The 13,797-nt window shown below is 41.3% G+C and overlaps 1 protein-coding gene across 2 annotated transcripts in view; it reads right to left on the bottom strand.

Annotated features, from left to right (window-relative positions):
- The window catches only part of Arhgef3 (Rho guanine nucleotide exchange factor 3), a 324,382-nt gene that overhangs the window by 142,382 nt on the left and 168,203 nt on the right, over positions 1-13,797 (bottom strand). For both annotated transcript variants that reach the window (XM_026388621.2, XM_026388622.2), the window contains one exon: positions 2,039-2,101. In XM_026388621.2, coding sequence (XP_026244406.1) covers positions 2,039-2,101 — 63 coding nt within the window. The remainder of the gene's footprint in view (positions 1-2,038; positions 2,102-13,797) is intronic.

Consider the following 13,797-nt stretch of genomic DNA (forward strand, 5'->3'; position numbering starts at 1 on the left):
ATAAATACTAATTATGTAGTTGAGGGAAACTGTAGCTGAGGCTTGACCTTAGAAATGATCTAGAGTAAAGTTTTGCCTCAGTCATTACACTCACCTGGGTTTCTATTTCTTCATCTGCAAAGTAAAGGGACTGAAGTGCATGATGGCTAGGGGGTCTTTATTTTATTTTAGTACCAGGGATTAAAATCTGTGGTGCTTAACCACTGAGCCACATCCTCAGCCCTTTTTATGTTTTGAAACAGGGTCTTGCTAAATTGCTTAGGGCCTCACTAAGTTGTTGAGGCTGAATTTGAACTTATGATCCTCCTGCCTCAGCCTCCCAAGCTGCTAGGATTACATGCTAAGGGATCTAGCTAAGGGGTCTTTAAATCCTAAAAGTTTTAAAATTCTAAAAATAAATTTCTACAAAATTATAAACATCCAAACACACACATAAAAAATCTGATTGCTGATGAAGAAACTTCCATAGCTTCATTGTCAGCAATAAAATATTCAATGAATAAAGTAAAACCCGGAAGACATCATCTTTTTGTCCTTTTCTATGGCAACCTAGTAAACTGGCCCAACTCCATCAATCTGATGGTCCAAAGACTAGAACAGATAAACACCATATGGTGAAATAAAGTGCTCAAGAATGCTAATTATATGCCAGCTCAGGCTCACTCAGCATGTCTGTTTGCATCACAGAAAACTCAGTCATAATTAAAAATAGCTTTTTAGTGAATGCATTGTTTATACCAGTAAATAAATGTCATCAGATCATGATGGTTTTAGAAGACCTGATCCCCAACCTTTCTTTTTAACAAATGGATAAATTGAGGCACAGAGAGGGGAAATGACATTGTTAGTCATTTCCCTGTGAGAGGCAGAGCTAAGACAACAAATCAGTTCTTAATTCTTAGCCTGTAAGTCTTCTCATCTCATAAAAATACCTTGTGAAGGTCTCTGTAGAAGAGAGACATTGGGCCTAAAGTCAGAGGAGTTGATACAATGCGAGATAGTGAAACCCCAATAAAGTGTAAAAAATACATAGATGAGGGGACAGGAGGAACCCAGTAAAGGCTTGAGTTCCTAACCACCTGCCCACTCACCCTGGATAATGAGAGCCTTGGAGGCCCAGGGAGGCTTCCCAGTTGCATTAGAGGGAAGCAAAGAGATCGTGCACAGGAAACTGCTGAAATTAAGTCTCCAAGGCCTGAAAAATTCAAGAAAGCTTTTCACCTCTATGATTACCAGCATTCAACCACACAGTCCCTCAAGCCTCTTTTGCAAACCTTTGCTTTCAAAGAAAAACACGATAAGGCTAATGTTGATAGGTACCTAGTAGGTGCTTGGTATTCTTTCATTGTTTTATTCAACTAAGAAAAACTTGTGTTAGATGAAGTCTTTTTTAAAATAAATTAAATAATTAATTTTTTTTAGTTGTGCATGGGCACAATGCCTTTATTTCATTTATTTTTACATGGTACTGAACCCAGTGCCTCACACATGCTAGGCAAGCACTCTACCACTGAGCTATAGACCCAGCTCCAGGTGAATTCTTTTCATGCTTATTTGCCAAACGAGAAAACATGCCACACAAATGGTTAAGTATAGAATCCTAATTCAGGCTAAGATCTACTGACTCCAAAGTCATCCACTCCATCATGTTGCTGGAGTTCTCTTCCAGCCTTTGGGCCATCCGGCTGCCTGAGTTGGGCCAAGCCACTAACTTCCTCACAAAGGGGCAAACAAACATCTGGTTCATCTTCTTGAACCAGCCTCTATAACAGCACAGCAGGATTCATCTAGATTTTACCCAGATGCACTAAGTTCGTACTTCATTTTATGAAAGAAAAGACACAGGCTTTGAAGAACTTAGCCTGGAAGTTTAAGTTGACCACACAACTTTCTCCAGTAAAAAGAAAAAAAAAATTTTATTTACCCTGGGTTACAACTTCCATATTGGACCAGGGAAGCCCACTTCAAAAAGGTACACAGCATATTAACAAATAATGATCAGAGAAGGGACATGGGAAGCAGAAAGGACTGCACTTACACTTATGTCGAGGCTGCAAAGGCTAACAGCGTCTTCATCTTGGGCGCTCTGCTTCCGTTTCCGCTGCAAAACAAACAATAAAACAAAGTTTAAATGTAAACAGGGATTATGGTTTTGATTCAGGAAAGCAAGCAAGCAATCCAATATCATATGCAAACCTTATCATTTCCACCACACTGCCACAAAACTTTAACGGGACTATGTAAATGAACAGTTCTAAGAATTACGGGAAGCTATTAAGCTCTAGGATAATCATTTTTCATTATTAGTCTTGTTCATGCTGCTAGAGTCTCTTTTTTCTTTTCTTTTTTTTCTATATGTCTCCATAAAACATTCATAGATACCAGGGTCAAATTCTGACTAACTTGGAGAAACAACTATACTGGAAAGAAAATCTAATTCACTTAAAGATATTCCATTTTCAGAACTGCTTTGTACTTGGGCAATTTAAGTGTCTGTTCTCAACCTGTCCAATGTTCTAATGCAATCACAGAACCACGATGCTGAAGAGAACCTTAGATGTCTTCTCTAACCTTCCCATTTTATAGTCATAAAAACTGAGATTCAGAAAAGTCGTTATTTTTTTTAATATTTATTTTTTAGTTGTAGTTGGACTCAATACCTTTATTTATTTATTTTTATGTGGTGTTGAGGCTCGAACCCAGGTGAGCACTCTACCGCTGAGCCACAACCCCAGCCCCCAGAAAAGTCGTTATTGAACTAAAGATAATTATATCTGAAATGAATTTATAAGTTTATGGCCAGGGCTTACGGCTCAGTCAGATACAGAAAAATATTTTCCCCTTTATAAAAAGAAAAGAAATTCCATCCATATATCATAAGAAAGTCCATCAAAGATATATTCACCTTTCTTTAGCATCCCCAGCTCAACTGATCAGGTCATTGTTTTCTTGTGTCTGTCCCTAAAGTGGGACTTGTTAAAGTCTATTGATGCTACTTGCAAGAAAGCAACCAAAAGATCAGAATTGGTGATGTGAAGCTATGGGAAAGTCCAGAGTCATCTGGGTTTTTGACCCCCCAAAGAATCCCACTACCTCCTTCTCTATCAGAACCCCGAGGCAGCCAACAGAACTGCTCATTTCTACTTCAATTCAGCAAAGGTTTGTTAAACATCTGCTGTATGCCAGTCTCTGTGTTTGCTCCCAGGAACAGGGGTTGGCAACTCCCAAGGTTAAAGAACTCACATTAATGTAGAAGAGATGGAATATCATGAACTGTAATGAATAAGATTCAAACATCTTAGGGAAAGTCACTTCACTCCTCTAATTCCCTTCCTCAACTCCAAGATGTGTATGCTTGGGGGATGGGGGTGATAACGGCAACTCTATTCTTAGGAGTAAAAACAGTAATGCACTCTAGTAGAGTGCGTGGTACACAGTAGGTGCTCAGAGTGTGGGCTGGAGGACTCTAGCACAATGATAAGGGAGGAAGTATTTAATAGGCCTAAAGGATGAATAAGACTCTACCAGAGAAGATGGGGAAAGGACTGAGGCCTCTCTTTATATAGCCAGCTACCTAGACATTTAAACTCTCAAAGGTGAACACAGTTTTATCCAGAACTGTGAAGTTTGGGATCCTATAAGTTTTCCACTGAAGCAGTAGTGCAGGGTGCCACCATTTTGGGCATCTACATTAACAAATTCACTAAGTGACACCCCTCCCTCCAATCACACTGGGAATCAAATCCAGGGAAACTTTACCCCAGCCCTTCTTATTTCGAATAGGGTCTTGCTAAGTTGCTGAAGTTGGCCTCAAACTTGTGATCCTCCGGCATGTGCCCCCACACCTGGCTCACCAAGCACACTTAGGAAGTCAAATACTCCACTTGAGTTCTTTCAGAAGAGACTTGTGAACTTGCTGACAACCACCCCATGTATATTTGCCCATATCTGAGGATGCTTCATGTTTGTACAGAGGCCTGGCCCTTGATTCATCATCTAGGTACAATTAAAAACAGCACTGTGGTTTCAGGGAAACCAATTCACTGGCTTATTTTATATGGTGAGATTTTTTTTTTTTTTTGGAGATGGGGGTGTAGCTATGTTACCCAGCTGCCCTTGAGCTTGAGGGCTCAGGTGATCCTCCTGTCTGAGTCTCCTGCTGGGCTGTAGATGCATGTCACCACACGCAGCTTATATGGTGATTCTTTTGAGGGAGATATGGTAAGAGGCAGTTCCCGTTTTACAGGTAAATAAACTAAGGTGGGAAGTTATAAGCAATTTGCTATCACATAGCCATAGCATAACACTCTGAATTCAGGATTCTAAATTTTGGGGCACTCATGCTGCTTACAGCATGTGAGGCAAATAGGTCATGTCTCACTCACCCCCTGGAATGTCTGGGAGCATCTGCCTGGAGTGCCTTGTTAACAAGGATCACACAGCAGAGTAAGCTGGAGAATGCAGCCATCAATTAGCAATACACAAGTGCCAGGGAAAAGGCAGGTGGTCCTGCTGCCTAGAATCACCCAGGACCTTCTGGAGTCAGGCTTCTCTTGCCTTGAGCTGCTATGGAGTTGAGAGGAGCCTGTTTCGCTGGTGAAGAAGAGGGGATAAGAATCTCTTCTCACAGCCAGGCAGCCCCCTTCAGACCAGCTCAATATATTACCCAGCGCTCAAACCCAGCCTCACACCACCCCCAAAGCAGCTCCAGCCAGAAACTTCCACCTGCTTCAAGTGTCAAGTCTAGAAGACAAATATTCTCTAGGGGCCTTTTTAATTAAGCCACAGCTGGTTAATCTGGGATAGAATGATCTCAAGAAACCCACACATTTTAAAAAATAAAAGCTGTATGGATTGAGAGAATGGATTTTCTTGTCAATTTTCATTACACACGGTAGTGGCTGACCACTGCTAGTAACAAAGAAGAAATCTGAGGCTTAAACTCTTGAGCTTGAAGCAAAAATTTCACAAAGCATTGCTTAGTTGTTGTTTATTTGCTCTAAGTTCACTGGGTACTTTTTGTGCATGATCTGCTCTGGGTCCTAGGATACAGCAGTGAATGAGCCAGGCACGCAGGTTTCTTTCACTCTAATTGGGAGTCAAAGGAAAAAAAAAATAGCTGAGTGTGGTGGTGTGTGCCTGTAGTCCCTGTAACTCAGGAGGCTGAGGCAGGAAGATGGCAAGTTGGAGGTCAGCCTGGGTAACTCAACAAGACCCTGTCTCAAGATAAAAAATAAAAAATGTCTGGGATGTAGCTTGGTGGTAGAGTGTGCTGGAATAAATCCTAGTACTGAAAAGAAAAAAAGAGAGAGAGAGGGAGGGAGGGAAGGAGGGCAAGAGGGAGGAAGAAAATTACATAATATAATCTGTCCTGTGAATGAATCAGATAAGGTGATGAGACAGAGATCAGACAGATAATCTTATTCTGGTTTTCGGTTGACACAAGATCTTTTTTTTTTTTTTTTTTTTTTTTTTTGGTACTGGGGTTGAACCCAGGGGCACTTAACCACTGGACCACACATCCCCAGCCCTTTTTTGTATTTTATTTCGAGACAGATTAGATTCTCATTGAGTTGCTAAGTGCCTCGCCAAGTTGCTGAGGCTGGCTTTGAACTTGTGATCCTCCTGCCTCAGCCTCCTGAGTTGCTGGATTATAGGCATGAGCCACCACAGCCAGCTTTTCATGAGATCTTAGTCAATGAAGGCAGGATATGGTCTGTCATGATCATATTCCCAGATGCTGGTTCTGTATTTGGTACATGGCCAACTTCTCCCAAATTAGTATCATTTGTGGGGGGTGCCGGGGCTTTGAACCTGGGACACTTTACCACTGATCTGCATCCCCAGTCTTTTTTTTTTTTTTTTTTTAATGAGACAGGGTCTTACTACATTACTCAGGGGCTTGCTAAGTTGATGAGGCTGATCTCAAACTTGTGAACCTCCTACCTTAGCCTCCCAGGTCTCTGGAGTTACAGATGTATGCCACTGTGCCCAACCAAAATAGAATTTCTTGATTTTTTTTTTTTGTTGTTGTTGATACCCTTGGTCCTGCTCCTTTTGAGAAGCTTGTCTTCTTTACCACTCACCCCACTCCAGAGAAAACTAGGTGGAGAAATCAGGGATTAAGTGGGCACGCAGCAGTCAGGCTGGCTCAGTCTGGTGATGAAGGACATGTGGTTGAACAAGCCACATGCAGACACTGCATTCCCCACCCAGGAACTGGAAATTTCTAAAATATTGGGAAACTGAACTCATGCCAATGATCTACAGGACAAAAACCACCATGTGGAAACAAACTACAAGGACATGGACAAGCAAGATCTCAGAAAGCAGAGGTGCTGCAGGACACTGCACTCATTTCAAATTTTTACCACAGTAATCATGATAATAATCAGAATGATAACATTGTAGTTTTAGTTTATTAAATATTCACTATATGTTACTCCCAGAGCTAAATACCTATATGTCATTTGATTGTCACACCAATCTCATGAGCTAGGCAGGAACCGGTATTATCTCTGTTCTACAGAAGGAGAGAAAGAGGCTCAGAGAGGGGCAGGAACTCACCCAAGGCTTTCTAATTAGCAAGAGGTATAGCTTGGATTCAAACCTAGGTCTGTCTGACTCCAAGCTCTGTAGTCTGGGCAAGCACATCTGTAGTACCCACAGAGGATGTGTAAGAAGGAGTTTAACGTGAGGAAAGTGGGAGGGGACACTTTTAGAACTTTTATTCTACTAGAGAATTGACCTTGAAGACCACAGCTCTCTGTTGATTTTGTGGTCCTTTCTAGTTTTTCAGGTTATCACTGTCTGCTATCAGGTCACAGCCATTTTACTTCCTCTGCACATGAGAAAACATGGACAGGGTACCTGGGGGAGTGCCTAGGCAGGAAGGCCACTATGTATGAACTGTGCTTTTACACACTCAATCTGACAGGTTCCCAGATACTCTGAGAAGCCAAGGACGCACCTTGTTATTCATGTCAAGTTTACTGAAGCAAATGCACCGTCCACTTCCCTTTCAACCATGAAAACAAAGCACCTGGGGTGAGCCCAATAATTGCTGGAGCCTGAGCTCTCTGATTTCAGCAAACTTTACCCCCCCATTGCACTGGCCCCGCTTCTTGTGCCCTATGCAGACTAGTAGGTCAGTGAATAATTTCCGAACGGGTGACTAAAATAAAGAATGAATAAAGGAGGCCAGTGTTCTTGAGGTGTCACCCTTTACTTCCGCTAACTACCTGGCTCCCAAAATTAAATCAAAACCTCAAAAGCAAAGGTCACAGAAGGCTAAAATCTGTCAACCTCAAATTTCCTTGGAGATTTAAAAGCTGCTAGTTGAAGCTCAGATTCTTGCTTTTAAACAAGAAAAAGCATTTCCCTCACCGGTGGGGGCATTGGTTTTCCTTAAAATATGTAGAAATGTGAAAGGAAATCATGGCATCTCAGAGCTTGGTCTGAGTGGGGCATTGGACAAGTTCCATGTCTCCTACCAGAAGGAATACCACATATGTTCAAGGCAAGACATCCCTGACCTATGGACCTATCCATGTCCTGGTTCTCACATCAGGAGCACTCAGTCTCTGTGCTCTAGAAACATGTAACCTAAGACTGACAACATCTCGGAGGAAAGGAAATCCAGCCATCAAAAACATAAATGACCACAATGGGCACCCAAGCTCTTGGTCCCAAAATACATACCTACCTGGGATCAGAAGGAAGGGCAGAGACAGAGGACAGTTTGTGAACAATGGGCCTGAGTGGAGCATCTGAATTCTTAACTCTGCAGGCTACATACTGCATGGAGACACCTTCTAGAAGAGCTTAGAAAACCCTCTCATGCTTCTCCAATAAAAAAAAAAAAAAAAAAAAACAGAAGGCCCCTTTGTTAATGCACAATTGATAAGGTCCCTGTGCAGTATCAAATATGAGGTTTCGAAGTGGAGTGGGTATTCCTGGGGGATCAGGTGACCTTCACTGGAAACTTATTATTGATCATATCCCCCTGCAGCCTTGTGACCATCAGCCTTCACACTTCAGCCTTTTGACCCACTTACATGATGCATTATTGTTCCCTGGGCTCCTCTGAGGCTCTCAGGATTTAGGCTTGGGCTACCTGCTGACAGCACAAGGCTGCCATCTAAATCTCATTAGTAAATGGTCCATGAACAAACAGCTTTTTCTGCTGTTCTGGGGAAGACTATGCAATGAACATTGACTCAATCTTTACCACTATGGCTTCTCAGAAAAGCAAGCCCCAGTCCACGCCTGAATATCTTCTCCTTACTGGCTTGGCTTCAATTCTCTCAGAACCCAAATCTTGGAATCCTTTAAGGTTTCGAGCCTCAGGATCAAAGGAGAATCACAAGGTGCCTTTCAATACACAATCAGAGGGAAACAGATGCTGGAACTGGGCATCTGCTATGAGCCAGAGGACCGCTCCATTAAGTTTCTCCATGACCCCATTTAAACACTGTAGTGTGCTTGAAAACAGAGGGATGCTGTAGGGCAGAAAGACTTTAGTGACCTGCTCAAGGTCACAATGACAGTGAATGCTGGCCACTCCCTATCATTAGGCCAGCCTGACTGCCAAACAGTGGACTTTCTGTCATGATAGTATTTCCCTTTATATATTATGCAAAAACAATATGTGGTTTCCTTTGAATTAATATATTAAAATGATATAAATGCATTTAAATATTTATTTAAAACAATGTGTGTGTGCGTGTGAGTGTGTGTATGTGTTTATGTCTGTAACCCCAGCAACTCAGGAGACCAATGAGGCAGGAGGATTGCAAGTGGAAGCCAGCCTCAGCAAGTTTTTATTTTATCTCAAAATAAAAAATAAAAAGAGCTGAGGATATAGCTCAGCGGTAAAACATCCCTGGGTTCAATTCCCAGTATTGAAAAAAGTTAAAATTATATATACATATAAATGCATATGTGTGTATATATATATGCACATACATGTATATTGTTATATACATATGTGAGATATATATATATATATATACACACACACACACACATATATATATATATATATATATATATATATATATATATATATATATATACATACATGCTCTGGGGACTGAGGGTATCAGTCAATGATGGAGTGCTACTGGCCTAGCATGCTCAAGAACACAGTTTATTCCCTAGCACTGTGTATATATACACACACACACATATATATGAAGAGAGATATACACACACCCAGATGAATACATACATATTTATATATGCATATAAGTATGTATATATACATATAATGCACACATACACATATAAAGGTTCACAAGGCATTCACCTAACATATCTCAAGGAAATGAGGAACAAATGAGAGATGCCTGAGTTCAAAATACAGCTCTAGGGCTGGGGATGTGGCTCAAGCGGTAGCATGCTCGCCTGGCATGCGTGTGGCCTGGGTTCGATCCTCAGCACCACATACAAATAAACATGTTGTGTCCGCCGAAAACTAAAAAATAAATATTAAAATTCTCTCTCTCTCTCTCTTTTAAAAAAATCAGCTCTACCATTTGCTACTTGGTGTGACCTAGAACAGGTTACTTTAGTCCTTTAATTTCTCAATAAATATTTATTGAGGATCTATTTTGAACCAAGCAGGTTCTAGATTTGTGGGATATATCAGTATCTATGCAATACACATATAAAATTTATTTTTTCCATCACAGTTATATTTCAAGGATTTAAAGGACATGACATATTTAGAACAGGGCTGGGCATACAGTGAGAGATTTAAAAAATGGTTATTATTGCTACTGTGGTCATTACCTTAATTCTTACTACTACCACTATCGCTGCCGGCATATCTGTTTTGTTACTGTTTGACACAGAGTGGTAGGCAAGGTAGATAGGAGAGGCAGGGGAATCCTGCAAGAAGATGGATAGGAGACCTGAGGCTTCTCTGACTACCAAGCCCCAGAAGGTTGCACACAGATGGCCCCTGGATACCATCAGTTTCCTATGCAGTGCCTCCTTCCCACCTCTGTCACAGAGAGGAGGGCAAATGCAAGCCTGACTTAATTTCAAACAGCTGAGATTGAATTGATTAGTGTCAGAACAACCCTGTTATTAAATCACAGGGCTTTTCTATTTAATAACCAGGTGACCAGAGCAGCAGAAACACACTGATAGAGACAGTGCAGCTTCCAACTCGGCAGTAAATGGTCCCTGATTAGTCATTTATAATTATTAAATTCAAACCAGATCTTGAACTCTTTTGATTTATGTCTTCCATAGCAAACAGCTTTGGTGGCTTCAGAGGCTTTGAGGACCTGCCTTTCATCTGCGCCTTCTTTGGGAAGAGATTAGCAAAAGGATTTTGTGTTCTTGCACTTGCCCTTAGCTGAAACTCCACTTGATAAACCTACATTTGAGCAGGGAAGAAGACCCACATTTTGTTTTTCTCCAGGGATAAGCAGAATTGAGAGGGGACTCTAGTCCATTTTGAACACAGAGTTTTTCTTCTCCCTATTTTATTTTTATCTTTGGTACGGGGGATTGAACCCCAGCCCTTTTTATATTTTATGTAGAGACAGGGTCTCGCTAAGTTCCTTAGGGCCTCACTAAATGGCTGAGGCTAGTCTTGAACTCATGATCCTCCTGCCTCAGGCTTCTGAGACTCTGGGATTATAGACATGTGCCACTGAGCCCAGTTCTCCCTATTTTAAAGATGCCCTCCCTTTCCCAGCATCCTGGAACCCTACTCCTTTTCTCTAGATTGTTCAATCTGTTCACAGGGTAGAGAATCTGGTAATCATGGTGCTCTCTAACCTACTTGTAAATAAATTTCTACTAACATGACATGCCATTATGTGCCCAGATGCCAGACAGGTGCTAACAACAGATTGGGTGAGTTTACATCTCAGTTTTGCTACTTATTTGTTATGGAAATTTCAGCATATTTCCTCACCTCTCTGAACCTCAGTTTCCTTATCTATACTACGGGGACACTAATGTGCCACCTCCTACAGTGGTCGTGAGAGCTCAGAAGATTGCCATGGGTAAATGATCAACACAATCTGGCACTCAGGAACTAGGCAATCCTATTATTAGTATAAGTAACAACAACAGCAATAATAACAAGTTCAGGAGCCAAGGAGAAAAATCATGGAGAAAATAACTCAAGTGTCTAAAAGTCTACTCATTAACTTGATTTTGAGAAAATAGGTAAAGCCCCTACTGTGATTTTAGCCACAGGGCACCTGGCTCTTTACTTGTTTGGAAGCAGAAATGAGATAGGCTGAGCCTTCCTCTCCCCTGGGAAGAAAAGAGCATCCAAGCAAGTGAGTGCAAGGAGGGGGAGATTCAGCCAATCCCCATGAACATTGGGGTTCACTCTGCCATTCACCCAACACAGACTACTGCTCCCCATAAAACACTCAGGCTGGAAGAACAGAGAAGAGGCAGGGAGCTTGTCTACCCAGGGTAGAGAACTGGCAAGCACTCGTCTCAGAAAGACTGTCCCAGAACAACCCATGCAGGCACTGATCTAAGTAGGAGAAGGGGTTCGTATCCACAGAGATTTTCAACAATGGGATGTGACAAGAAACACGAAATTGAGTTAACCAGAGCACTTTCTCCAAGGCCTTCTAAATTACTATAATTATATATTTTTTCTTCTGGTTCTTGGGTGCACTAAATTGGATTAATCACAATCTTTGATTTATAACACTTTTATCACTGGTGTTTCTCTGACCCTCTTTTGTTCGTTTGCTTTTTTTTTTAAAACATTGCAACAAATTCCTATTTATTAAAATTCTTCACTGTGGGAATGGCTTTGAGTCATTTCAACAAACATATATTTCGTGTGTGTGTGTGTGTGTGTGTGTGTGTGTGTAGTTTAGGGGATATTCAAATAATGGTTCAACTTCTAGAGAATTACTCCACGTAGCCAAATGACCTGGGCTATCCAGCTGCAGAATTCAGATGTGAACCTGCTCATCATCCACAAGGACCCTAGAAGCCTGAGTTGACAGGATGGTTTCTAGACCTGCACTCACACCTGGTTTATGTTCCTGCCTCCTCTTCTCTAGAGATGACCCCAGTGCTGGTACTGCTCCTGGGCTCAGAAGCAGTGCCAAGAAGCTGACCTTTAACCCTAGGGAGAGCCAGTCTTTCTTCAGCTACTGGTGTCTGGAACATTGACCCTGTGGCACCATTTGCCACACAAAATAGAGAAGAACACTGAGTTGCCCTGCAGATCTGAACTTTCCTTTAAATAAACAAAGGGTTCCTTTGCAGAACCATTTGGGATTGTCTACCATACTAGAATACACATCTGAGTGGCTGAAGTCTGGTTTCTTTATGGTAGATTCTGGCAATTTAAGGTAGCCCCTTCTCTCCCTCCCTCCTTCCTCCTGCTGGGATATATAACTGTCCAATATAGATAGCATTGCTGGGCACAGTGGTGCAGGCCTGTAATTCCAGCAGTTTCGGAGGCTGAGGCAGGGGGATCTCAAGTTCAAGGCCAGCCTCAGCAACTTTGTGAGATCCTAAACAATTTAGTGAGACCCTATCTCTAAGTAAAATATTAGAAAGGGCTGGGGATGTGTCTCAGAAGATAAGCACCCATGGGTTCAATCCCCCCCCAAAATAAAACCCCTAAAAAACAAACATACAGCATTCTGGGTGCTTTTCACCTAATACTTCCAATAATGATTGCTGTACAAAGAAGTTATAACACATAAGAAAACTGAGGTTTAAAGAGTTTAAATGATCTAAGACCACTCTATGCGTATTTGAACCAAGCCAATATTTCATATAAGATCAGCTACTTGTGGGACTGGTGCTATGGCTCAGTGGTAGAGCGCTTGCTTTGCACTTGTGAGACACTGGGTTCGATCCTCAGCACCACATAAAAATAAATAAATAAAATAAAGGTATTGTGTCCATCTACAACTAAAAAAATAAAATAAAAAAAAGATCAGCTACTTGTATAACAGATATCAAATACCCTGCACCTTACCTTTTTATATTTCAGAAATGCTGGGGAGTTATTGCCACTGGAAGGAGCCTTCAATCTGTGATGGATTGAATTTGTCAAACATTCAAACCTCCTAAAGCTTAGAGGCACAACTCTGAGGTATCGTCTCATGTCTCTGTTGTACATTAGAATCACCTAGACATACTTGACCATATTCTTTCTTATAGCATTTAACCAATGCATGTGCCAGTTTGCACAGTGCCTAGCATATAGTAGGTATTCAATAAAATCTGTCAAATGAATTAAAGCATATAGGGAAATTCATTTATTTGAGTCTCCTGTTTTTTCATCATCAAAATTCAAAAATCCTGGGGACTCCAGTATTAAAAAAAATGGTATCTCATGGTCAATACTTCTTGGCATTTAGTCTTCCTAAAAAGAGAAATTCTACAGCTTTATATTTGCTATTTGGTAAGCAAATGGGTTCATTTGTTCACATGTATTCAGTCAGCAAGCGTTGCTGAGTTTTTTCTTTGCACTGGTCAGGCTTCACCAAGATCCAGGAAAGTTTTGAACATGAAAGAATTCTATGTCTTAGTAAAACACCCATTTCCTGGGAAATGGATTAGACGCTGAATAAATATGCTTTGATTTTTGCAAAATCCAGGCCTTGGTTTCAGACTTCAGGATATACGTGGTTGGAATGGACTTTGAAGCAAAGATTCAGGATTAGAAAAGGCAGCACAGAACTCGTCTCTTCTCTGCAGCCCATTTGTGGCTCACCACAACTTTTGTTTTTGACTCAAAACTTGACAGGACATGATGGTGCCAGTGAAGAAGGGATGCTC

Source organism: Urocitellus parryii, chromosome 3 (genome assembly GCF_045843805.1).
Source record: "Urocitellus parryii isolate mUroPar1 chromosome 3, mUroPar1.hap1, whole genome shotgun sequence".
Taxonomy (NCBI): domain Eukaryota; kingdom Metazoa; phylum Chordata; class Mammalia; order Rodentia; family Sciuridae; genus Urocitellus; species Urocitellus parryii.